Source organism: Mustela lutreola, chromosome 1 (genome assembly GCF_030435805.1).
Source record: "Mustela lutreola isolate mMusLut2 chromosome 1, mMusLut2.pri, whole genome shotgun sequence".
Taxonomy (NCBI): Eukaryota; Metazoa; Chordata; class Mammalia; order Carnivora; family Mustelidae; genus Mustela; species Mustela lutreola.
The window spans coordinates 227,129,182-227,156,947 of NC_081290.1; the positions used below are offsets into that span (position 1 = coordinate 227,129,182).

Here is a 27,766-nt window from a genome sequence, read left to right on the forward strand (position 1 = left end):
CTAAAAAAATTGACATAGGAAGAAATAGAAAATCTGTATAACATCTATTTAAGCGTACTAAAGTTGTCATTTGAAACCTTCTCATGCAGAGAGTTCTATATCCACATGGCTACACTAGTGAATTCTAAAAAACATTTAAGAAAGAAATAATACTCATCTTATACAAAGTTTTTAAAAAAATAATACCTTTTTCCTGTTTAAATCTCCCTCTCTTCCCCTACCCATATATATCTTCTTCCAATTGACTTGCTTGAATCAGGATCCAAACAAGTATGTATATATTGCATTTAAGTGATATCTCTTAATTTTCCTTTAATCTATTATGTACTCTCTTCTTTTTTAATGCTTTTAACTGTCAGAGAAACTGGTGGATTTGCCCTACAAAATGTATAAAATTCTGTATTAGGCTCATTTCTTCCTTATGGTTTTATTTCATTTGTTCCTCTGATTCCCATATTTCCTAGAAACTAACATGTTCTTTAGAGCAAAGATTGATTGGCAACCTATGGCCAGCAGGCCAAATTGAGCCCATAGCCTCTTTTTGTAATTCCCAAAAGCTAAAAATGATCATTTGTATTTCTAAAGTGTTTTAAGAACAAATAAACAAGGAAAACAATATACAATAAAGACTATGACCTGCAAAGCCTAAAATATTTACTATGTGGCTTTTTGTAGAACAAGTTTGCTTACCCCTGACCTAAAGACTCAATTAGGGGAACCTCGGTGGCTCAGTCAGTTACACGTTGGACTCTTGATTTCCGCTCAGGTCATGATCTCAGGGTCATGAGATTGAGCCCTGCATCGGGCTTCCCACTCAGCAGGGAGTCTGCCTGAGATTTTTTTCCATCTGCCGCTACCCCCTTGCCCAAGATATTTCTCTCACTCTCTCTCAAATAAGTAAACCTTAAGAAAAAGACTGAATCAAATTTAAGTCTTATTTATTTGTTTATATTTGTAAGTAGTGCTTCACATAGTATTCTCTGTTTGCAGGTATTTCCTACCACATGGTATCAGGAGGCTTAGAAGTTCTCATTGTCACATTTTTCATGATATTAGGGTTAACCAGTGATTTGAGAAGAGTCAGCCTGATCCATTCTTTACAAAGTTCCCTACCAATATTTTTCCTAATTGTTTTATGAGCCATTGATGATTACTGTTTAGATATATCATTAGAGATTATAAAATGGTTATTATAATTCCCTTAGCATTTTTTAGCTGGAATTCTTCAATACAGAATAACCTTTCCCTTAATAATAATCTGATTACCCTGAAACACAGTTCAGGAAAGTCAGGACAATTGCTTCTATATTTCTTCTTATTTACCAATTTTCAGAATAATTAATTGGTGTCCTAATAATCTCCAGAGGTGATCAAAAGGGCTTTGGGGTTGTTTTGTTTTTTAATTTTATTTTTTATTATATATGATATTTATGATTTCTTAGAGGTTTATGCATTTGATGTGTTTCCAAAAATTGCAGATGTTATTTTTGATGCACAAAGTGTCCCAGCTTTGGGAACCCCTTAAAATTGTTTTCTGTATTCTTTGGACAAGACCTTATCACTGTTTGATAACTTCCTTGCTTTCTGGCACAATAAGCCATCCCAATATTTGTATTTTCTGCCTCCGTCCTGGAACTGATCATTTCTGCAAGGAGCCCTATTTCTATTGGTGGCTCCAATCAGGTTTTGCCACCTCCACTCTATTTGCACAGCCTGTCAATGTCACCAAAGACTCCATATTTCTAAATCCAATGGTCATTTTTCAGTTTCCATCTGACCTGATCTATCTGTGGCTTTTGACATGGTTAGTTACTCACTCCTTATGAAAATGCTTTCTTTATTTGGCTTCCAAGAACACTATACTTTCTTGATCTTTTTTTTCTCTCCTGACTGGGCCTCTACTCAGTCCACTTTGCTGGTTCTTAGTGATTTATATGATTTTTTAGTGTTAAGTTTGAGGAGTTCTTTTTAGATCTTGGATATTAGCCTTTAGACTATAGTGTCATTTGTGAATATCTTCTCCCATACTGTGGGAAAGTCTAGCCTCTAGGTGGAATGAAAGTTCATTTATTGCGATTTGTTTTTTGGTACAGAAAGGGGAGTGCATAGTAAGCAGTGCTTTCAGGTTCTGCTGGTTTTCTAATGAGGAAAGGACCATAATTGTTAACCTGGATTTCTTTTCTGTTTTGTTTTTAAGAATATTTTTTATTGCCAATGTATTACATTTGGTTACCTTATGGGTTGAATTAACATTTTTTAATCAATCTTTTAAAATAAAGACACAATTGACATATAACATTGTATCAGTTCTAGGTGTACAACATAATGGTTTGGTGAATATACATTGTGCAAAATAATTACAATATCCATCATCAGCCATAGTTACAATTTTTGTCTTGTGATGAGAACTTTTAAGGTTTATTCTCTTAGCTACTTTCAAATACACTATATAATATTGTTAAATACAGTCATCGTGCTGTATGTTATATCCCCAGTATTGATTATTTTATAACAGAAGGGATTAACATTTATTCTTGTGGACTAAGAGAAGCAAATGGTTGTCACCAGCATGGGTGGGCATTATTCAATCCATTCAGGGCTTGAATAGGACAAAAAGGCAGAGGAAGGCTGAATTGCCTCTTTGCCTGACTAAATGAGCTTGGATATCAATCTTCTGCCTCTGTGCTCCTGCTCCTCAGGCCTTCAGACTTGGACTTCAGACTAGGACTGGTATCTGGTACCATAGGTTCTCTGGCTCTTAAGCTTTCAAACTATACCACTGGTCTTCTTTGGTCTCCAGCTTGAAGACAACAGACTGTGGGTCTTCTCAGGCTCCATAATCACATAAGCATACGTACAAGACATAATAAATCACATATTCACTCACTAATTAACTCACTAACTCACTCAGGGTTCTCTAGATAAACAACAAAAAGATTATATCTATTCTATACAGTAATACAGTAGTGCTAACTACTGGCAAGATGCCTTAGGTCCTTGGCATGTGGGCATCTTTATAGGGCTAGTTGAGTATCTTTACGACATGGTATCTGGCAGCCGCCAGAGCCACTGATCCAAGAGAAGAAGCCAGAAGGGTCAGTGTTTTTTATGACCTATCTTCAGAAGTCTCACAATAAGACATCTGCTACATTGTTTCGGTTATATGGGCTAATCTTGTGTCACTAATGTAGAGAGGACTCTACAAAAGAGGCAAGGATCATTGGGGTCATTTTAGAGACTGGCAACTACAATCAGTCACTAGGAAATGTAAACTAAACTATGTAATTTTACAGGGCTCTGGCCAAATTGATAAATATTAACTATTTTTTTTAAGTAAATGTCACACCTGATGTGGGGCTTGAACCCACAACCCTAAGATCAAGGGTTGCATACTTTACCAAGTGAGCCAACCAGGCATCCCAAATATTACACACTTTTATTTTTTTTATGATTTTTTAATTTTTTTATAAACATATAATGTATTATTAGCCCCAGGGGTACAGGTCTGTGGATCACCAGGTTTACACACTTTACAGCACTCACCATAGCACATACCCTCCCCAATGTCCATATCCCCACCAACTACCCTAGCCCCCTCGCCCCAGCTACCCTCACTTTGTTTTGTGACATTAAGAGTCTCTTGTGCTTTGTCTCCCTGCTGATCCCATCTTGTTTCATTTATTCTTTTCCTACTCCCCAAGCCCCCCACATTGCATCTCCACTTCCTCTTATCAGGGAGATCATATGATAGTTGTCTTTCTCCAATTGACTTATTTCGCTAAGAATAATACCTTCTAGTTCCATCCACGTCATCACAAATGGCAAGATTTCATTTCTTTTGATGACTGCATAGTATTCCATTGTATATATACACCACATATTCTTTATCCATTCATCTGTTGATGGACATCTAGGTTCTTTCTATAATTTGGCTATTGTGGACATTGCTGCATAAACATTTGGGTGCATGTACTACACATTTTTTAAGCGGGGATTGTATCAACAGCTTTTTTGTGTTTAGATTTTATTTATTTATTTATTTGAGAGAAAGAGAATGTGAGCAGGGGGAGGAAGAGAGGAAAAAAGACAAGCAGACTTCACACTGAGCACAGAATCCAATGTGAGGCTCTATCCCGGAACCCTGATATCCTGACCTGAGTCAAAATCAAGAATTGGATGTTTAACCACTGAGCCACCCAGATGCCCTGAATCAATAGCTTTTTAAGGTAACCTGTGGTTAATGTGTGTGTCCATACAAACTCTTTAAGAATATATACACAGATATGGGGCGCCTGGGTGGCTCGGTTGGACGACTGCTTTCACCTCAGGTCATGATCCTGGAGTCCCGGGATCGAGTCCTGCATCGGGCTCCCAGCTCCATGGGGAGTCTGCTTCTCCCTCTGACCTTCTCCCTCATGCTCTCTCTCACTGTCTCTCTCTCAAATAAATAAATAAAATCTTTAAAAAAAAAAGAATATATACACATATATATTAAAATATATACACACATATATACCTTTATAATACATATTATACTCTAGTAAGGAATATTAAGTTGTTTAATCAAATATATTGGAAATTAAAATTTTATGTTTTTATATCTTTCAATGTACATGATTCTGAAAGTAAACCCTGAAAAGAGGAAGGTATATCAGTTTTCAAGGCAAATTACATTATCAGCCAGTCTTCTTATTGCTGTTCACAGGCAGTGGTGGAACTTGAGGAAGTTCTGCTGGAAATCTATGAAAGGAAATATCCAGGTCCCCGAATGTTCAAACATTTCTATGCTTGAAGTACAATCCACTTGCTGTCCTTGTTTTAACACACCTCTTATAAGCCCCTTTGGTAAGGAGTTCAAAACAGTTTACTGGGTCATCAATATTTTTTTGTTTCCCGTTTGAAAAACCAGGGCATAAGCCCATCTCCTTTTTGTGTCTTTAAGTTCTTTCATAATTGCCTGTTCATTTTAGACCAATGGTGAGTGCTGATGCTCCTATGCATTCCAGGAAAATGTCTCTTCCTGACTCTGTCATAAGGAAAAAATTTCTCTTCAGTTACAATTTACATATGTTTAAGCTGAGGTTATTCTTTTCCAAAGATATCACTCATTCTTCATGACATTATATATACTGGGGTGGGAGGGTAGTAATCCCTCAGAAACAGCAATGAACTTCCTGAAATGAAAAAGTATTTCTTGGGGCACCTGGGTGGCTCAGTGGGTTAAAGCCTCTGCTTTTGGCTCAGGTCATGGTCCCAGGGTCCTGGGATCCAGCCCCCCATCGGGCTCTCTGCTCAGCAGGGAGTCTGCTTCCCTTCCTCTCTCTCTGCCTGCCTCTCTGCCTACTTGTGATCTCTGTCTGTCAAATAAATTAAAAAAATAAATTTAAAAAAAAGTATTTCTCAGAAGTCTATAGAAAATGTAAGGCTTAAATATCAGTGGCACACCAAGGGTGAGGCAGGGGGAGTGGTCTTCTCAAGGTGCAGGCAATTAGGGGATGTACCACTGTAGAAGATTTTTTTAACGGTAGTAAAATGGACCCAAAGCCCATCTGCTTTTTATTTTTGGTTATAAACCAAAACTGCCCATGATAAGTCACCTCTCTGTGAAGAAAAAAAAAAAAAAACCTACACATTTGTGGAGTTTGACTTTTTGGAAACATTTCTTCTTCACATGTAACATTTTTGGAAACTTTGGCAGGGGGAATTGCCCATTCTTTTCACTCTCACTTCAACAGTGGAAAATGTTGCAATAATGTAGGTACAAATGTAAGTTCAGGTATGAAAAATGTTCCCAGGCAAGAAGGAGTGCTCATCGTGAAGCTGTGTGGGCATTAAAGAAATATTGAAAAGCTAACTTAATTCTGTGAAGTTCTATGTGATCAAAGAGAAAATATGAGTATAGGAGGATTAGCTCAGATTATGTTGTCTCCTACTGTAATTTTCCTTTTCTGAGTTATCTGTTTTTCTGGTGTGAAATCTTAGGGGTTGATTATACACAGAAATATTTGCACACAGCCAGAATCAGCTTCTAACAGTTTAAAGTGAAGTTGCAAGTCTTAAGATTGTTCCTTGAAGATTACCACATAGAGATGTGTAGAAAAGGCCATTAACCATGTAGCCAAAAGGGGAGGAGGGCATAAAAAAATAAATATTTGAATAGGAAAAAACCATTTTTAAAGAAGAATAATAAAGGAAATGACAAAAGATGTTGTCCTTACATTGTCCAAATAAATCAAAAGGACAATTTTGAGTGTCAATAACTTTCTTCAAAAACTAGACACTATTTCTAAGCAAAGGATCAAATGATGTCAAGATTTGCTATCACTCAACCATTTCCTCATAATACACCAGGGTAAAGCAACCCACAGAGTGAAGATATTTGCAATGCTTATAACTGAGAAGAGCTTATATCTAAATTATATTTGTAAGAATTTATGTAGATTAGTTGGAAAATAAATTACAAAAAAGACAACTCAGTGGAAAAACAAGCAAAAGATTAAGTGAATTCACTAAAGAAGAAAACCCAGGGGGCTCCTGGGTGTCTAAGTGGATTAAGCCTCTGCTTTCCACTCAGGTCATGATCTCAGGGTCCTGGGATCGAACCCCACATTGGGCTCTTTTCTCAGCGGGGAGCCTGCTTCCCTTCCTCTCTCTGCCTGTCTCTCTTCCTACCTGTGATCTCTCTCTCTCTGTCAAATAAATAAATAAATACATCTTTAAAAAAAAAAAAAAACCCAGTGAAAATAAACATTGAAAGATGCTCAGTAAGGAAGAATAATAAGGGAGATGCAAGATAAACTGCAACGGGAGGTTACTACACCTCCACCAATATGGTTACATTTAAAAGTTTGATGAGACCAAGTGTTGGCAAGAATGTAAAGCAATGGCACCTTCCCTAAGTGGCTGGTGATACTCTGAGAAAAGTCTGGCCCTATTTACTAAAGCCGAAGTTTGTATACCTTATGATACAGCAATTTTACTCCTGGATATTATTCCCAGCTTAAATACATACACATTTACAATAAATTACATACAAAAATATTCATTGCAGTGTTACTCATAATAACCCCAAACTGGGAACAACCCCAAAATCCATCAACATAATGGATAAATAAATGGGTTATAGTCACAGAATGGGATACCAGATGGCAATGAAAATGAACAAGCTTTAGTTATAGGCAATGGCACAGTGGATTCTCACAAAAATACCATTGAGCAAAAGAGATCATACACAAAATAACCCATGCTGTATGATTCTATTTACATGAAGTTCAAAAACAGAGGATACTATAATATATAGACTACATACTGAGATGGTGGTAAACTATAAAGAAAAGCAAAAATTACCAAGATGATCAGGAGAACAGGGAAGTTGTTCTTGCCAAGGGAAAGGGAGTTGGCTAGAAGAGTCCTGGTAATGTTCTTTTTCTCAATCTGGAGAATGGTTAGATAGGTATTTATTTTATAAGCATTCATTAACTACACATTTATTTTTGATATATTTTTCTGTTATTTGCATCATAACAAAAAACATTTTTAAATCTTCTTTTATTCTCAGCAGTGAAAACCCAGGCTATTTCTACATGCCAAATTATCCCAAATAATAAGGCATAAAAATTTGTGTGCTTTATATATTAACCTATTTGCAGAGGATGTTACAATTTCCTTTGAACCCCAATTTCAGAAATGCAAACGTTTACCAAGGAGCCAACCAATGAACAAATATCCAACTCAAGAAGTAATAGTACAAAATAGAAATTTGTAGTAACCTATCTAGTAGCAGACTGTGTCCAGTCTCTCTTAACTCTAAATTTTAAAGGGTGATAAGAAAAAAAACCAAACACCTTAACCACACCTGGGAGTAAGTATGTTTTCTTTCATCTGCAGTATAGACACAGAGCATTACAGAAGCTTATTTTCTAAAATTTCCAGGTCTTTGTCAAACATATAGACACTAAAACCACAGTGGACCAGTCAGTATCTCAAAATGGGGATGAGGAGAGCAACTGGATACATGAAACAATATGAAAGATATTTCTGAAACAGATTTTTGATATTATTTCTAGGAATTTATCCTGCAGATAGACAAGCACTGCATATGTAATGTGTGAACAAAATATTCTGTGTCGATTGCCCTGGTGCCCCAGGAGAGTTAGCAGGGGATGAAGCTCTTTCTGCACCCCTGGAGTCATGCTCCAGCCATTGTGCTCTGGTGCTCCCTCCACCCTAAATCTGGAAGGTTGCTTGGACTGCAGGTCTGTTTTGTTACGATCTGTTTGAAAATACATTAGAAGGTTAATAGTAGTAGTTGTAGAAGTATAGCATAAGAAATTAAATTCAAGTCTCAGGGGGCCTCCTGAAAGCAAAAGGAAGAAACCAGGGAAAGGATGAGACCCAACTACAGAGCCAGAAGTGTTTTTCAGAGTGAGTCAGAGTCATCAGACAAGAGACCCAATTTCTTGCCCTCTTCTTTTACAACTCCCAGCAGCACCCAGCACTGGGGGGAGGGGCCGGAGAAAGGGGGATGCTGAAGGGTATGAGTTTTACTTTTCATTAACTACATGGTAAATCCACTGCTGTTTATAACACAAAAACATTGAAAACAGCCCAAATAACTATCAGAACGAGAATGAATGAATTGTGATATATTCATTTAATAGAATATTATAAAGAATGAGCTGCAGCTACATGGATATTTGTGAAAAACTAAATTTGAGTTGGAGAATAGTTTATTAAGTAAGATGCCATTAACTTAAATTTTTAAAATATGCAAAACAATGTGAGACTATAGATATGTGCCTATTATATATACATATTTGAATATGTACACAATGTGTATTATATAGAGAGAGAATTGCGTGTGTAGAAGCTCTAAAAACATGGAAGGAAATGATAAACACTGAATACTAGTTACCTCTAACCAGGAGGAAAGGAGGGAAATGGGATTGCAGAGAAGTACAAAGGAGGTGGAAAGAGAAAGATCTCAAGGACACAGGACAAAACAAATATTAAGATTTGATGTGACAAACCTAGGTGTTAGCTATGAGGTTTTGTTGCATTATTTCCTGAACTCTTCTATATGCAGGAAAATGGTCCATAAGTTCTATTTTAAAAAAAAGTCTCTTGCACTGACCAGGGAAAGAAGATACTCTAATTCTAGTATCAGATTTGATTCCTCTGTTTTGGGTATTTAATTTATATTTTTGTTGAGATATATGTAAGTAAAATGCATAAATCTTAAGTTTATATATCTGACATGGATAAGTTCACCAGGATCACGATATGGAAGGTTGCCAACTTTCCTCGGCATGTATAATTCCTCTTATCCTGGCTGGTTTTCAATCTCTGGCTTTAGTTTAAATGTCATTTCGTCTAAGAAAATTGCCTTATTCCCCCAGCACTTGGTTACTACTGCTCTTCTGTGCTTTTTCCTTTAATTGATCATTTACTTCTCAGCTTTTCTTTCTAGATTATGAGCTACTTTCCCGAAGGTTCCAAACTACACATGTGACTTTTGTTCTGTTTTGTACCTGCGCCTTCCCATTTTTCAAGTTAAATTGTACTGACCGACTTCAGCCTCTTCAGAGAAACCCAGGATCCTTTGTGCTATTCATCCATTCCTTGTCTACACCTAAAATCTCCATAATTTCTGCATCAGGTACCATGTTCCTCTATGTTTTGAGGTCATGACCTTGATATCAAGTTTTGGGTGTTGAGAGTTTCACAAATGCATTCAAGCATAATGAAAACGCTCAACACAGAGTTGTATTTTATGACCAATGGAGTATCAGAGTAATGCCTTCCTTTCAGAAACCCTGAAGCTTTGCAAGTGAAGCTGAAACCTGTCATGCTGAGCCTGATTAAAACTTCCTCTAAAGCTGACAACTAATGCTGATGGTGTTCATTGCCTGGACTTGGATTATAAAAGGTAACAATGAGGACGTTTCACTTCTGTTCCTCACTCCAGGGAACCTCAGGGAACTCCCTGAATCTTAGAGAGACTGGTAGGCATGCTGAAGAAGGCAAGTTCTCTTTGTGTTGTACGGGGAACAACTGAAGAGTAGTTTAATCACTGGAGTAACAAGTGGGGAAGAGAATGGATTCTGGTGCCAGACTGCCAGTGTAACTTGGTACAAGCTGGAAACCTCGCCAAGCTTCAGTTTTTCCTTTGGAAACTGGGGATGATGACGCTAACCCTACTTCGAAGGGTTATTGTGAGGATTAAGTGAGTTAATATGTGAAAAATTCCTCTCATGGTGTATTTTACAGCACTAGAAATCATTATTATCAACATAGTAATATATTAACTGTGGTAAGATTACTCTGGTTACTCTCTGGAAGGTGATGAATCTAAAAAAGGCAGTGTCATTCCAACATGAAAATAAAAATAAGAAAACATGATTTGATCTAGCAGAAGATACATGGAGGGGTTTGAACTTAGTTCCAGACACACAGATGCTCTAATCAACCTACATTTATATACACCTTTGATTAACTACTGCTAATTTTCAGTTTCACCCACTTGTTTCCCTTGTCTTCATCACACTAGTAGGCACTGGTCCCCTGCTTAGAAATGAATTCACCTTGGGGCACCTGGGTGGCTCAGTCGTTAAGTGTCTGCCTTCAGCTCGGGTCATGATCCCAGGGTCCTGGGATTGAGCCCCGCATCGGGCTCCCTGCTCTGTGGGAGGCTTGCTTCTCTCTCTCCCACTCCCCCTGCTTGTGTTCCCTCTCTCACTGTGTCTCTCTCTCTCTCTGTCAAACAAATAAATAAATAAATAAAATATTTTTTTAAAAAATGAATTCACCTTTTGGCTTAGACAAGCAGTAGGTGAGAGGAAGTTAAGATCACCATGGTAAGGACCACAGTTCTTAAAATACACATTGAGGGGAAAAGAGTGGAGAAAGAAGGCAAAACAGGAAAACACCCTGGGAAGGAAATGAGCCAATTGGTCACTACTTTTCATCCCTTGGACAAGGTAGGCATAGTCAAAGGGGAGATATGAATTGAAAAACACATTAATGCTGTGATCATATTCTTCCCAGATTTTGTAGCCAATACACCAAAGCCATACTTATTTTTTGTTTGTTTGTTTAACTCCCACAGCTACATAATTCTGATGGTATTTGGACATTTCCATATTTTTAACATTTTTACTTAAGTAATCTCTACACTCAATGTGGAACTCGAGCTCATGACCCCAAGATCAAGAGTCCCATGATCCTACTGAGCCAGCCAGGTACCCCTCCATACTTCTTTTCAAAAGGTTCAAGAAGTGGCTAAGAGCTCTGGTGTTTTTGTGGCAGATATTTTTTAGTATGTCTTGAGAACAACTTTACAATTCTTCCAGGCTATTTGCCCTCCTAGCAACCTTTCCTGTTCACCTTGCAGGAAATACTCTTTCTTATATCCCAGTATTGCATATTTCTTTTTTTTTTTTTAAGATTTTATTTATTCATTTGACAGACAACGATTACAAGTAGGCAGAGAGGCAGGCAGAGAGAGGAGGAAGTAGGCTCCCCGCGGAGCAGAGAGCCCGATGTGGGGCTAGATCCCAGGACCCCGGGACCACGATCCGAGCTGAAGGCAGAGGCTTTAACCCAGTGAGCCACCCAGGCATCCCCAGTATTGCAAATTTGTGATACTCCTCAAAAATTCAGTTTATTTCCTTTTCTAGACTACCACTCCATTTGGCTTATATATTTATGTGTATTTATAATTTTATATTGCAATAATCTCTTTTGTTGTCATTCCCCATGTCTAGACCATGAGCTTCTTGGTGGAAGGGACCGTGATTTTACTTCCCACCCTGAGACACTGTATAGCTTAATAGTTTAGTGCATGGAGCTGGAATTTCTAAGTTTAAATCTCACATTTATAGGATGTATTGTATATCCTTGAGCAAGTCATTTCCCTTTTCTGTGCCCACGTTCCTGTATCTGTAAAATGAATAATAGCAACAACTTTAAGTTGCTATCCCTTACTTCTATCTTTCAAATGGATGGAAACCTTTTCATAATTGTCAGTGAATTATATAATTTTTTTTTTAATTTAGGAGGAAGTGGTGGATAAATTTGAAAGGGTTATTGTTTCCAGTTCAAACAAATACAGATAATTGTGTTGGAAAAAAAGAGAGACTTGGAGAATCCAGCAGGCAATGGCCGACATTCCCTCCAGTTTCCAACATCTTCACATTATCTGTCGGCTTTCTCTGATTTGCATATACAAGGTCTCTTTAGTAGTTAGAGAGCTACCTTCTCCAGCAATCTATCTCTGACATCCTAGAGTTGGGCTCCGCCAGGGAACTGATCACCCTTTTATGCAGTTGTCTGTTTGGAAGTGTGATACCACACAACTGTGACATAAGCAAGGATCTATAACTTAAGAACGAGTGATATCCTCGGGCTAATCCTCTCAACACCGAAGTCTCCTGGAGGCTTTCCTTCTGCCTCAGTCACTCCTTGCCTCTCAGTGTTCCTCAGCATCAGCTGGAAGCTTTAGAAATGAAGACCTTTGAGGCAGGCGCTGTCCCAGGTGTGCTCCCCGTGTGCCCAGGCAAGGACGCCTACAGCTCGAATGCCTTAGCTCCGCCCCTTCTGAGCTTCTGGCCCGCTCCCTCCCCACGCCGCCTGCACCTGCCTTTGGCCCGCCTTCTCCGTAAACTGGGGTCAGAACTGCGCACGCTCCTTCTCATCCTCCTTGTAGCGTGATGACGTTGGCGTTGGCGTGTAACGTAGTGGCGGCTGTCGCGCTTGCTTCAGCTGGGAGAGGCGGTCTGGGCTGTGGGTTTGGAAAGTACGCGGGACCGTGAGGTGTCTCGCTTGGCCACGGCGCGCAGTTTTTTGGGGCTTACGCCACTGACTCTATTGTCTCCGCTCCGCCCAGTCCCGAGAGAGGGAAGCGCAGTGGAGGTTCTGTGGAGACAAAGCTGGAGCCCCTGAAGGGACAGGGAGCAGCCGAGGTCGGGGGGCGTGGAGCGCCTGAGTGCAGGACTGCAGCCCATAATTGGGGAGCAGTCGAGAGGGGGAGGTTCACCTTAGGCAAGGGCCGCACCCTCCGGGATCGGGGCTGCTCCCGAGGAGGGCTTGGGGCGGCCGTGCGATGTTTGGGGCCCGGTGCCTGGTCCGAGCCCTGCGCTCCTGTTCCTCCACTCCCTGCCCGAGACACAAACCTTCATGCAGACTGAGCGTGCGGGATGCCCTTGGGGCCCAGAACACGATTGGGGAGCACGTTAAGGTTCAGGTTGGTGTACGGGAAGGGGGTGGGCTTTTCTTTTCAATGACTTAAATGGCATCTCCACGACTAGGCTTGCCTGGTCAGGAGGAGTGACAGGAAAAGGAGAGAATGTGGTTAACTGCGTGCGTTCACAGTTTTCTCCTTTCTTTGCCTACCATTGCTCTTTGCAAAACTGTTGGGATGCCTGTGAAGTCCTGGAACTTTGCTTTCCCGGTGGGACATTATCTGTAAACTTGTTAGTCATACAGCAGCATAAACGTACGAGCCTCTTTTCCTTTATCCTTCATAATGAACATCCAGAGTTAATAGTGCCTGCCTCGAGCTAGCTCCTTGAGAAATGACACCGTGTCTTAAACTGTCTTGGTATTCACACATGTCGGACAGTAAATACTCGTTGGACTAAACAATGGCTTTTTCCCCCCAACTTTTAACCACCCCAAGGCCTAAAAATGGGGGTTTGTGTATAATGTGTGTTTAATACGTTAGGAGAAAGAGTAGAGTGTAGCAGTTTGAAACTCTGGAGTTAGGCTGCCTAGGTTCAGATCTGCCACTAAGTGGCTCATGAATTATGGGCATGTCTCATATGTGTTTTATACCTGTTTCCTTCTTAATGGCAATGAATCTAATAGCCTTAACCTCATAGAATCCTGAAGATTAATTGAGGTGATAGGTATTCAGACATTTAGAAGAATGGCTCACGTCAAATGTTGGCTGCTTTTATTTCTCTTGTTATTATCAGTTGCAACAGCTCCACATAGAAGATTTTCCCTTAAGGGAGTAGACCACACAATGTGGTTTGACCGTTTTTTATAGGTTGCTGAAACACTGATGAAGTTATTCTTGTTGTCCTTGGATATCCTTGATTTTTTTTTAAAGATTTTATTTATTTATTTGACAGAGAGAGATCACAAGTAGGCAGAGAGGCAGGCAGAGAGAGGAGGAAGCAGGCTCCCTGCTGAGCAGAGAGCCCGATGAGGGGCTCGATCCCAGGACCCTGGGATCATGACCTGAGCTGAAGGCAGAGGCTTTAACCCACTGAGCCACCCAGGCGTCCCGGATATCCTTGATTTTTAGCAGTGTGACCTCTCTGCATTTCTTTGGGTTTCATATTTTTTCCATGATACAAACCAAAGCTTTCTCCATTCATCTTTTATTTGACATACATACCTTAATGATCCCTTGGGAGTGGTAATCTAGAAAGATTCAAAGGTAAAAGCTACTGCTTACGTTAAAGGCTTTCATTTTAGTGCTACGCAGTCTAAGCTAGTAACTCCCTGCCATTTGTGGCATTGAGCTTTTGAAATGCAGCTAGTCTAAACTGAAGGATAACTGTAAATGTAAAATACACACCAATTTTGGAGAACAAAATATAAAATATCTCAATATATATATTGATTACACATTGATATTTGGGGGCATAACTGGGTTAAATACAGTATTAAAATTAATGTTACCTGTTTACTTTAGTGTGACCACTAAAACATGCAGAATTACATAATGTGGCTCACATTATATTTTTGTGGGTCAGCCCTGGTCTAATGGTTAAGACTGGTAATTGGGGCAATGTGATCAGTATTGGTGGTATAAAAATTTTGAGAAGATATAGAGGGACGTCCCTAATTATGTGAGGTCAAGGACGACTTCTTGTATTAAGTGACATTTCACTTGAGTCCTGAAAGATAGGAGCTCCTCAAGCAGAGGAACCATGGGTTGGGGGGGAGATAGCATTCTAGAGAAGTTTGATAATAACTTGAACTTTGAACTAAGAACTGTATTTGAATTCTAGCTCTATTACTTGGGAACTGTGATGTTAATTATTTAGAGAGATTATCCTCACTTCCCTAAATATGTTCTTCATCTCTAATACTCACTTCATTAAGTTCTTATAAGGACCAAGTAGTAAAATATTTATAAAGAGCTTAGAACAGAAGCACATTTTTAAATGGTGCTTCACAATTGTTACCTTTTACTAACAAGTGAAAAGCAAGACAGTGGTGCTTTAGGAATTACTATTGATTGAACCTGACCAGAGAGCAGCTGCCTTTGGGGAAGCGTGGGGATGTGAAACCAGAAAGATGGGCACACTCAATTGTGAAAGGCCTTGTATAGGAGACTGAGGCAATGTATACTTTATTCAGTGTAGCCCCCCAAAAAGTTTCAAATTCAGGCTTTATGTTAACAAGCAGTGTGATCTTCAGTAAGTTATTTAACTTCTTTGAGCCCAGGTTCTTCACTTGTAAGAAAGGTTCACACCACAGAGTTGTTGTGAAGAAGTGATGAGATAGTACATGAAGGTAGTAAAACACTTCTCACAGTAGATTTTCAGTGCATGGTAGATATTTTTTCACTAAAAAACATTAATGGATTATCTACTCTGTGCTTGACAATTGCCTTCAAAGCAACTAAAGCATGGTTCCTAAACTTTGAAAGTATTATGGACATGCAAATAAGTAAGAGAAGAGCTTTAATATAATAGGTCTGTAGGTTATGGTGGGAACACAAGTAAGGGTCAATACTGTTTTGTTTTGTTTTAATTTTATTTGCCAGCAAGAGCACAAGCAGGGGAAACAGCAGAGGGGGAGGGAGAAGGAGACTCCTGGCTGAGCAGGGAGCCCAATGTGGGGTTCATCCCAGGACCCTGAGGTCACCACTTAGCCACCCAGGTGCCCCCAATACAGTTTTGTAAGTAGAATCATCTCCCTTTTCCCAAGCGTGGCTGATAGTTAATCAAACACTGTCAGTTTCACCGTTTTTCAGTGTCTGATAGAATATTCCCATTTCTTTGCTAGTTAAATTTAAGTTGGATGTGATCTTTGAGACCTGTTTTTAGTTGTACTGGTCTACTAGAATACCTCTCATTTGTATTCACACGTACCTGTTATATGAATTCAGAGTGTCTTTGAAAGCTTATGTACTACTTAATATATGTTCACAATGAAAAGCTGTTTGAGAACTTTGTGTGATACATTCTAAAAGGGAAACAAAAATCCAATGGAGATGTTTCTAGTCTATACATAATCTCCCTTCTAGGAATTTTATATAAAAGGAGACAAGGGCGAAAGTATGTGTCCTGTTATTTGTTGTGGTGGCAAAAAGGAGCAAGGGGCAGGAAGAAATACGTGAAATAGCCAATACTGGGGAAATTGATGATGTGAATTAGGCTCTTCACCTACTGGAATGTTAAGCATCTATTCAGAATGGTGAGTTTTATTAACAAAGCAAAAAGGTGTGATGCCAAAGCTGTATCTCACTGCAATAAGAATCATATTGAATTATATATGCTTAGCGGTGAGCTAAAAGCGATTGATTTGTTAACACAGGATTGAGGACATTGTTTTTTTTCCATTTAGTCTTACATGTGCATGTGTAATGAAAATGTAAAATGTTTGTGTGTTTTACACTCACATTTAGAAATTACTCTTTATTAGGGATGGATTCGTTCAGTCCGATCCCAGAAGGAAGTATTGTTCCTGCATATAAATGATGGATCATCTTTGGAAAGCCTTCAGGTTGTAGCAGATTCAGGCTTTGACAGTAGGTGAGGTTTTTTGTTTTGTTTTGTTTTTTTAAATAACAAAAGAACCTTTTTTTTTTCCTTTCATCTCTGTTCCCCATTTCTCTAATCCAGTGTTCATATTGCCCCCTGAGTGATCTTTCTCAACAAATCTACTTTTCAGAGCTTTGAGGCTTAAGTCCAAATATATGGAATCAAGATCTTTCAAGCTCAGGCCTTTCTTTTTCTTTTTTTTTTTTTCTCTTTAAATTCAGCTAATTAACGTAATATTAGTTTCAGATTTAAGGGTCAGTGATTCTCGATCTTTAATAATATACAGTACTTATTACGTCACCCAGTTACCCCATGCCCTTACCCCCATCCCCTTAAACAATCCTTAGTTTGTTACTTATGATTAAGAGTCTCTTAGGGTTTGTCTCCCTCTCTGATTTTGTCTTGTTTTATTTTTCCCTTCACTCCCCTATACTCCCCTGATTTGTTTCTTAAATTCCATGCATGAGTGAAATCATATAATTGTCTTCTCTGATTGAGTTATTTCACTTAGCATAATAGCCTCTAATTCCATCCATGTCATTGCAAATGGCAAGATTTATTTATTTATTTTTTGATGGAGTTCTGTCTTTTTCTAACATCTTCACGTAATAATACCCTGTATCTATTCTTTGCTTCAGCCTCTCTCAATTATTTGCTGCCCAAAGAAGGGTAAAACCTCTGTCATTAAATATTGGAATGTTCTGATAGCAAGTTTTATATTAAAATAAGGTTTCCAGATAATGATACCTTGTCTATGCTGGGTTTTGGTTACTGTAGAGAACTGGCTTTTGGGAGTTCTGTGGAAGTTCAAGGGCAGCTAGTGAAAAGTCCATCCAAAAAGCAAAATGTGGAACTGAAGGCAGAAAAAATTGAAGTTGTTGGAAATTGCGATGCCAAGGTATGCTTTCTAATACTTTAATGGGGACTATTTAGGCTTAATGTAAAACATTAGCTGTCTGATTTAAGTGTGATTATTGGGAAGATGGCACTTAGAGCGTGTTTCAGTTGGACTTCGCAAATAATCGAAACAGGCTATAGAGCTGGGGAATGTAGAGAGTATAGCAAAAAGTATGTAGATGGCTGAGTTTTATGAAAGAAGGTGAAGTATTAATCTCTCCATCTCTTTGGATGCCTGTCACAGTTGAAACTTGCCACTTCTACGAGGATGCCCAGTTAGCTTCAGTGACAGAGACATCGAGCAGACCATATTCTTAGGAAAGCCCTGCCTAGAAATGACTTTTACAGGATCTAGAACTGTGTTGGACCAGTACCTTAGCCACTAGCCACCTGTGGCTGTTTAATGTTAACTAATTTAATATTAAATCAATCAAAATTAAATTTTTAAAAAATCAGTTCCATAGTGGCATTAGCCACATTTCAAGTGTTTGGTTGTCACAGGCAGCTGCTGGCTACCATACTGGATAGCATGGATACAGAACATTTCCATTTATCACAGAAAATTCCGTGGGACACTGCTGGAGTGCCATAATGCTCGGGCTGAGCAAAGATAAGAAATCCTACATTAAGATATGTTTGGGGCACTTGGGTAGCGTAGTTGTTTAAGATTCCGACTCTTGGTTCCAACTCATGTCATGATCTCAGGGTCTTGAGATCAAGAACCCCGTCAGGTCCATAATCAGCTGGGAGTCTGCTTGGTTTTCTCTCTCCTCCCTCTGTTTCTCCTGCTCTTGTGCACTCTCACTCTCGCACGCTCTCTCTCAAAAAAAAAAAAAAGACATGTTTATGCCTATTTTTGCAAGAGTCTTTGTTACTACCTTTTATTTATCACCTGATAAACCTTTATCACTCTAATAAAGAGGTTATAAGGTATAACCTTATAACCTTATAAAGGGTATAAAATCATAGGTTATTAATCCAGTTTCTGAATTGGAGAAAATGAGGCCCAGTCAGGTGATCTGACTTGCCCAAGGTGATATTGCTGACTAGTGCCACAGCTAAAATTGATGTACTAGCCATTTGACTCCCCTGTAGTTGTGCTATACTTATCTTCAAGTATTTAATGAACAAAAAATGAGGAAGTATAGGGAAATTGCATCATTTTAATTCATTTTTATTTCTTTTGGATAATTGGAGGAAAACAAATACAAGGAAATAAGAGAAAAATGGTCAACTTTTTAAAAAATGTCATTCCGAATAATTTTTTAAGAAATACTAATACATACCAATTGACATGTAAAATCTGGAATTGGGTCCCAAGATTTCTGAATAGTGGACTGTGAAAATATTTTGGAACTCAGGAATTGGAGATAGTAACCATTTTTGGGTTTGCTTTTTTAGAGAGATACAATGATTATTAAAATTTGCCATGTGTTTAATGCTTCTTAAAGTTTTCTCTCTTGGCTTCTCTCTTTGTCATTCACCTTCTCTTCCCCTTGATTTCAAGTTCATTTTTAAGTATTTAGATATTAGGGCATTCTGATCCCCAGGCAGACCCAGACTCCTGTTAATGTGGTCCTTTTTTGACTTAAGTAGATGTGGTACTTATTTCTATTATGAAATAAATTAGCATGTGCACTAAAAGAAATAGATAAGACTAAATGGAATAAGCTACCATTTTGCTTTTTTACTTAGCTTTTCTGTTACCTTTTTTCTGGAACTTTGGTTTTGGTCTGACGATTTGTTTCTGTCTTAAGCTTGAAACATGAGGGTGGGCAGGGTATAATATTTCTACATAGAGTCATAATTTGAAATTTTTGTAAATATACACTACTCTGCCAGATGACAGAAAGCTGTTGACCCTCCTTCATGTTCTTAGACATGTTGATAAGCAGTGAAAAACAGTGCCAATTGATTATAAGTGATTATGGGCTTTCAAGACATTTGGGTGATTTTTAAAATTGAACACCAGCTGTGTGTACACAGCTGTAGAAAACATAATCTTTAATATCTACAATATTCTGAACTCTTATGTGCCAAACAGTGGGCTATTTTGCATAATTATATCCTAATCTTTCTGTTTGTAAGTAGTGACTGATATAAGCTAATGGATGAAAATTTGAAAAATAACAGATTAGCCTCAGTAATATTAACTTTGTCCAAGGTTCCACACCTGGTAAGTGGTAAAGCTAGAGTCACACCCACATCTCTGATTCTACCTACCAATCTACTAATTTGGAATTAACATGGACTATATTCACTTATCTTAAGAAACAGAGAAGGAAAATTTTTTAATTTTGTTCTGACGCATTAGTGTTTAACCAGTGTCCTGGAAACTGTTATTATAGAACATTATCTTTTTTTAGCTTTTCATTTGTTTTTTTCCAATTTTTGGCAGGCTTTCCCTTTGAAATATAAAGAGAGGCATCCTCTGGAGTATCTGAGACAATACCCTCACCTTCGATGTAGAACTAATGCTCTGGCTTCTATACTGAGGGTTCGCAGTGAAGCCACGGCTGCTATTCATTCTTTCTTTAAGGTAAGGTGCTTTGGGTGCTTTTAACTGTTCTTTTTTAACTCCCAGCTGTTATTTCTTGTGTAAAGGTTGAATTATTGTAACCTTGAAGTATTATCCTGAAAGTTCTGATAGTTACAGTTACTTACTCCAAGCACCCTTTACTTGCGTGGTACTTTTCTCTTTGGCTGATTTAAGCTTGTCCCCTTATTGCTGGTTTTGAGCAATTAGATTATGAGGTACCTTAGCACAGTTTTCTTTGTTCCTTGCATTTAGACCTTGTAGAGTTTCTTGGATCTATGTGTTTTAGTTTTCTTCAGGTTTTTCAGCCATTGCATCTTCAAAATTTATGTTACCTTCCCCCTTTGGAGACCTCAGTTGCCCATATATCAAGGCCACTTAATGATACCTCCATAGCTCACTTATGTTCTCTTTTTTAAAATTCCCTTTCCCTGTGTGCTTTTTTTAGGGGGTAGTTTCTATTGCTAGGTCGTCAAGCTTACTGATGTTTTCTTCTATGATGACTGATTTGTTGTTATTCTTATCCAGTGCGTTTTTCATCGAACATTGTAGGTTTCATAACTAGATGATTGATTGGGGCCTTTTTTCCCCCCTTTTGTGTGGAAGAATATGGACTGCTTCATGAATCTGTGTGTCATCCTTGCACAGGGGCCATGCTCATCTTCTCTATATTATTCCGGTTTTAGCATATATGCTGCCAAAACAAGCACTATTTGGACCTTTAAAAAAATATATCTTCCATATCTCTATTTAACTTTTTGAACATACACAATACAGTTTTAATTAACACTTTTACAGTTTTAATAGCTGCTTAATAACTGTTTTATGTCGGGGCACCTGGGTGGCTCAGTGGGTTAAAGCTTCTGCCTTCAGCTCAGGTCATGATCCCAAGGTCCTGGGATGGAGCCCCACATCGGGCTCTCTGCTCGGCGGGGAGCCTGCTTCCTCCTCTCTCTCTCTCTGCCTGCCTCTCTGCCTACTTGTGATCTCTGTCAAATAAATAAATAAATTCTTTAAAAAAATATATAACTGTTTTATGTCTTTCTGATTCTAACATGTCTGTCAGTTGTTAAGTCCTTTTTGATCTACTGCTTTTATTTTTATTTATTTTTGATTTACTGCTTTTTGTCTCCTCATTACAGGTTATGATTTCTTGCTTCTTTGCATATATGCCAGTCTTTGGTTAGATGCCAGACAGAAAATTTTACCATCTTGGATATTATTAAGCTTTGTTTTGGTGTGCAGTTAAACTACTTGAAAATTCTTTGAACCTTTTAGGTCTTGCTCTTATAATTTGGTGAATGGGGCCGGTTAAGTAGTCTAGGGCTAGTTAACTTCCACTACTGAGGCAAAGCCTTCCTGAGTACTTTACCTAGCGTCTTGTGAATTTTGAATGTTTCCAGTCTGGCTTGTGGGAACAGGTACTGTTTCCAGCCCCAGGCATTGTTTCCTCTAATCTTTCTGGATGGTTCTGTCCTTGGCCTATGATAGTTTTCCCACATGCATGTGCTGGGCTCCAATTTATTTTCCTCCTCTTCCTGCTATGGCCTGGACAATCTCAAAGTACTAAGCAAGGCTATTGATAGGGTTCACTAAGTTTGTTTCCCACCTCAGCGATCGCTGTCTTTTGGTGTCTGATATCCATGGTCTTGAAAACCATCCTTTCTTGTGGGGTTTTTTTTTTTTTTTGGTGGGGTTTTTAGTTTATTTTTGTTTGTTTGTTTCTTTGTTTTTAGTTTTTTCAAGGGGGAGGGTAAATCTGGTCCCTGTTTTTCCATCTTGGTCATAAACATATTTTATATGTGGTAAGCACTACTTTTGAAGAGTTATTGGTGTTAATCAAATAGATTGGTAGGCACCTAAAGGCATTTTTTTTCTTATTTAGCTTTGCTTGTCAGCCACATCCCCGTACCTGGGAAGGCCACAGGGGAACATAGTTGTTGTGTTGATGAGGTGAAGGGACCTTCCCCCATGTGGATGGGAGGGCCCCAAAGATCAGGAGTGACCCAGCAGATGAAGTTCAGTGTTATTCCAAGTGGTTCTGGACCCCTTCCTATGCCATTTCTCCAGATCCAGCTGATTGTCTAGCATCATACCCTTCTCTTGGGTGCATCCAAATTCATGTAGGCCCAGCCCTATCGAAGTTTACCAAGAGAATTCTTGCTCTTTGAAAAGCTCCTTCAGAGTTAGTTTCTGGTGAAACAGCTAAAGAGCATCATGGCTTTGAAGCATACAGTTTTGAATAAAACAAAGAAAAATAATCACATCATACTATGTCATCCTATTATAGTTCGAAAGGGTACATTTCCATATGCTCTCATAAACTTTCTTATGCAACTTCCATATGGCTTTTCAGTAGCGCTTGAAGCACACAAACAGAAAATTTGTTCAGATCTAAAAATGTTTTTTGCCTCATATGGCTTTAAACAGTGGATAAAGTAGACCTTCTTATATACTGAAAGTTTTGTAGATTTCTGGCCACTAGGTGGTGATATTGGCAGTCCATTAACAAGTGAGCTTTACCTACTTTATACATTTATTACTGGAAGATTTGACAAATAAGTAAACAATTTAAAAATAACAAACAGAAAATCTGAAATTAAAAAAATAATATTATAAGCAAGCAAAATGATATTTTAAGTGGTTGCAAATAATGAGTTTTAGCACTGTTGGTTCTAGGTACAAATGCAGGTAATTTTTGAGTACTATAAATTCGCTTTTTAATTGTGAAGTCCTGGAAAATATAATCCTGATAATTCTATATTGTTACCACTTATTTGTTTAACACTTAGGGTTGAATTGAAATCACAGAGTACTAAAGGGCATATTAAATAGTTTTATGTTATTTAGTATTTGGTATTATTTCTGTGACTTACTACTTCAGAATCACTAAAAGATGTTAAGACTTAAAATCTAGGGGCACCTGGGTGGCTCAGTGGGTTAAGCCTCTGCCTTCAGCTCAGGTCATGATCTCAGGGTCCTGGGATCGAGCCCTGCATCAGGCTCTCTGCTCAGCAGGGAGCCTGATTCCCTCTCTCTCTCTGCCTGCTTCTCTGCCTACTTGTGATCTCTCTCTCTGTCAGATAAATACATAAAATAAAATACAAAAAGACTTAAAATCTATGAGTTTCATGCCTTAAAGTATCCTAACTTAAAACTGAGGGTTTTGGAGGGGAGAGGGTGAGCCTGGTGGTGGGTATTAAGGAGAGCACATATTGTTTGGAGCACTGGGTGTGGTGCATAAACAACGAATTTTGGAACACTGAAAAAAATAAAATAAAATTTTTTAAAAAGGTACTGTTCTAGGTGTTTTTTCCTAATATCTCTAGATTAGAAGGTCATTTTTTTGGTTTGAGAATCAAAAATATTTTGTGTATAAGTTGGTTTGTTCATAAAATTGACACATTTGCTATGTACTTGGATATCTAGAATCCTCAAGAATGAATTATTTAGAAAAGCTAAGTTTCTCCCATAACAGAATAGTTAGGCACATTTTTTTTTTTCCAATTTCCCGTGGAGGTTATATATTACATATTTCCTAAAATATATTACATATTTCCCTGGCTTCCTAATTGAGCCAGTAGAAGAGTTTGCCCTTTCTTGATGAGTCCAGATTCTTTATTTGAGTATCATATTTTTCCCTCTTCTGTATGGCAAGGCCCTAGAAGCCCATCAGTGTGTATTCTTTTCCTCTCTGTTGAATGACCCCAGACTATTGTGTCTTCGAGTTCTTGTGACTGCTTTTTATGGATTTCTTTTTTTTTTTTTTTTTTTGGTCTTTCTATCACTTTTTTTGCCAGTGGCTAGCAATTGTTGTCATGTTTCTTTCTTGTTGATTCTGATTAATATTGATGCTTACTTTGTGTAAGTGCAAAAGAAAAGTACAATCCATGAGGTTTTGAGTGATATGCATGGGCCTTAGTATGTGAGTTTTATAACTTTCAGATACTCAGTGTCTTATAAAATATCTGGTTCTAAACTGTGTATGAAAAACATTTAGATATTTAGAGGTGGTGAGTAGAATCGGAAAAATTGGGTGACTAGGGGTGCCTGGATGGCTCAGTCAGTTAAGCTTCTGCCTTCTGCTCACAGGGTCCTAGGATTGAGCCCCACTCAGGGCCTGGGGGGAAGAGGTGGGGGAGGGGGGTCCTGGTTCAGCAGAGAGTCTGCTTCTCCCTCTGCCCCTCCCCCCGCTCATGCTTTCTCTCTCTCTGTTTCAGATCAATAAATCTTAAGGGAAAAAAAGAAGAAAAGAAAAATTGAATAAGCATGTACTTTTATTTTTGGCTCCTTCTCTGGCCTTCCTGTCTCAAAGCAGGGACCTCTTTGCTGTAGGGTGGGATGGATCCCTGACACCACTACCCTAGTGAAGGCAGACAGTACTCCCCAACTCCTGGCTGTTTATTTTCCTTTTTATTTTTCTACTTCCCTATACACTTGCTCTTTTTGGATTTTGTTCTCTGTGCTTTTTTATTCTACTTTTGGACTCTGTTCTTTATAGCTTTTGGGGGGAATGTTTTAGATTTTGATATAAGCCTTTTAGCAGCATTAAGGCTTAAAAAGCTGATGACACCTTTTGAAAGGTTTAGCATTAATTGAGTATTAAGAATAATTCCTGCTGTTGAGTGATCTTTTTTTTTTAAGCCCATATAGTTATTTTCATAAGATTTGCAGTTATGTTTCTTGTGGCAATTGACCAGTTCTAACTTTGGCAATTACATTTAGCCGTTAAATTTTCTCCTCCCTCTCCCCCTCCCTCTCACCACCCTCGTTTCCTTTGGATTTTTCACTTCCTTTCTTTGTTTACTACACTCCTGCTCATAGTTGCCTGTATTCATGTGGAATAAATGATTCATGTCCATAATTCTGGCTCCTAGGAGATAAAAATTTTATGCAGTAATGTTATTGATTATATTTCATTCGTTCTCTGTAATGTGCTTTGTGTGGCACCTCTAGGTTCATAGCTCCCAGGTTAAGTACATATTTGAATATTTTCTGAGACTCCTAATTTATAGTTTGAATATTTAATCAGTCTACACCATAAGACAAGTTGTTAACTGGATACTTTGTATCAGAGCCCGAATACTTGAATTCCACCTTTTTAGGAAGGGAGAGGCCAATTTGAGAGGCGGCTGGTGTAATGCACTGAGACATTTTACATTCCCTCAGTGATAGGCACAATGTGGCAGAGATTAAATGTGCATGTATGAATTCATTGCATTGATTTCAAGACCAAAATTTTTGTGTGAAACACTACTATTCTGCCTCTGCACCGTAAGTTCACTTGAATTCTCTCTGTGCTCACCTGCAACATTTACACTGAGTGTAACCTTTTGCCTACATCCATAGTCAAAATGAAAGAAGCATAACCTTGAATTTGTTGGGTTATTTCAGTCCTATTAGCAAACAGCTTTTGTGGTTCACTAATGGAAATAGCTCAGACTTTGGAGCGGAAGAATTGCAGTTGGGCGCCTCAGTAATGGATGGACTTGCTGTTCAGAATCTTCCTTGGGGCAAAGGAAGTGCACTGCCTATGCCATTTGTAGTATACTGTGCCATCAATTTAATGACAAACTTCCTAAAAATCATTTCTGCCTTTGTTGCTATTTATTTCTTCAGTCCCTGTTTGTCAACTTTCTTCTCCTTTTTGGTGGTTTATGACAATTGGGGGTCTCATTCCAGAATGACAACCCAGCTTCATATTGATCACTTTGTAGTCCCTTAACAGTGTGGGTTGACATCATTGTGCATTAGCCTGGAGAGAGTGTGTATGTGTTGAATCACTACCAGTGTGTTAGGGAAGTGGGAAGAAAAAATATGTCAGAGAGATCCTAAGGGCTTGGGTTCCAGTCCTGGCTCTCTCTGCCATCAACTATTTGTGTGAATTTTTCTTTAAGTCTCTCTGGGTCTCAGTTTCCTTATCTTTGAAATCATGTTGGACTAGAGAATATCTCAATCAATTCTTGATTTAAAATTCAGTGTGCTTCTCTGCACAGTAGAACACTCAATTTGATATCTTATTAGTTATGCTTGGCGGGCTAGAGAATTGATATGGCATTCTCTCAGTGCTTTTTTAATGGTATAATCAGTTATATGTTCTTAGAATTGTTTTATATATAAATATGCTGAAAAAGTGGTTTTTCTTTTCTTCCAGGACAGTGGCTTTGTGCATATTCATACTCCAATAATCACATCCAATGACTGTGAGGGGGCTGGAGAACTGTTCCAAGTTGAAGTAAGTTTTGCTTCCCATCTTGAAGGATAGGTTGCTCTTTGATATTTTTCTTTGGAGGGTTTGCCTTTTTTTTTTTTTTTAAGTAACAGTTATGTGGATAAACCATAACTAGATCTTGGAGATTTGTCAATAGTAATCCTTAAAGAACAGATATAGAAAATTCAGGCTTCCCTGATTTCCTGTCCTACTGGCTATATTACTGACATTGTGACTGAAAGGAATGAATTTTTAAATTAGTACTCCATTTGCTTTCCTTAGGTAACTATGAATTGGTGAACTAGAGAAACTTGAAGAGATTAATAAAGCTTTTCAGATCTCTTTCATGCACATTCAACCCGCAGTTGATAGTTTTGGATGTAAGTCATATTTTAAAAAATAAAACAAGAAGACATACATGTGCATATTTTCTTTTCCAATGTCTATAAAGAACACATTTATTTTATAAGAAATTATTTATATTCCATATACCTCATGAAGGCTCTGATTTTAATTCTTTGTACAGCAATAATTTTTTTGAGTTCCTGGTATATGCCAGGCATTGTTAGCTTTCTCTTACTGCACATTACTTAAAAGTTACCAGTTTTTCTTACTTACAGGCAGTTGATTTATTTACCAATTTTACAACCTGTTTAACATCATTGACCAGTAATATAATAATGGGCAGAGAGAAGTGTGTGTTGATAAATGGTGCTTTTCGTATTTCTTTCCATTTATTCAGTGATTTCTTTATCTCTCAGAAGTCAAGGTTCTTATTTATACATCTGGGTGATTCCATCAAATTACAAGACCTGTGTATAACTGCTCTGTTCTGGTGCAGTACGTTTGGACTCTTGATAATGATGCCTGCTCTTCTTATTATTGAGCAAGTGTTCACTGGGAGAAGTTGTCCCAATGTTTGGAAGTCATTATTCAAAATGATAATCAAATGCTGCCTGTATTCATACATAGTTTGAAAAAATCTTGATAGCCTTCTACAAAAAAGCAGAATAAAAATGCTTTGTTGAACATTTAAACTGGGAGTGTTAGCATCTGTAAATGTGAGTTCAAAAAAGCCAGCCAATGATAAAATAACAATACATAAATTGTGAAAAAAATTCTCTTCTAGGCATTTATGTTATTTATTTTCTCCTTGCACCTTAATAGTCTCCTGAATGTTGAAGTGAGAAATTACCCACCTTAAATACATTTCATAATCCCTTAATCTAAACCACTGACTATTAAAAAGGAAATGACAGGAAAAGAAGGGTATAATTTAAAGGGGTTTTACAAATAAGAAAATATAAAGCAAATTAAGCAAGTAGAAAAAATCTTTAA

General features: G+C 38.1%; 1 protein-coding gene and 1 non-coding gene across 3 annotated transcripts in view; one reads left to right on the forward strand and one right to left on the reverse strand.

The window, feature by feature from the left end:
- The first annotated feature begins 12,721 nt into the window (after positions 1-12,721).
- The window catches only part of NARS2 (asparaginyl-tRNA synthetase 2, mitochondrial), a 132,177-nt gene continuing 117,132 nt past the window's right edge, over positions 12,722-27,766 (forward strand). Inside the window, exons 1-5 of one of the 2 annotated variants that reach the window (XM_059187877.1) lie at positions 12,722-13,243; positions 16,666-16,775; positions 17,562-17,682; positions 20,080-20,220; positions 26,372-26,452. In XM_059187877.1, the coding sequence (XP_059043860.1) occupies positions 13,103-13,243; positions 16,666-16,775; positions 17,562-17,682; positions 20,080-20,220; positions 26,372-26,452 (594 nt within the window). In that variant the 5' untranslated portion in view covers positions 12,722-13,102. Of the gene's footprint in view, positions 13,244-16,665; positions 16,776-17,561; positions 17,683-20,079; positions 20,221-26,371; positions 26,453-27,766 lie in introns of those variants that run through there. The other variant, XM_059187887.1, reaches the window with a different exon arrangement.
- LOC131822870 (U6 spliceosomal RNA) lies at positions 20,821-20,927 on the reverse strand. The gene has a single exon (XR_009350353.1). It is a non-coding gene; the product is annotated as a U6 spliceosomal RNA (small nuclear RNA).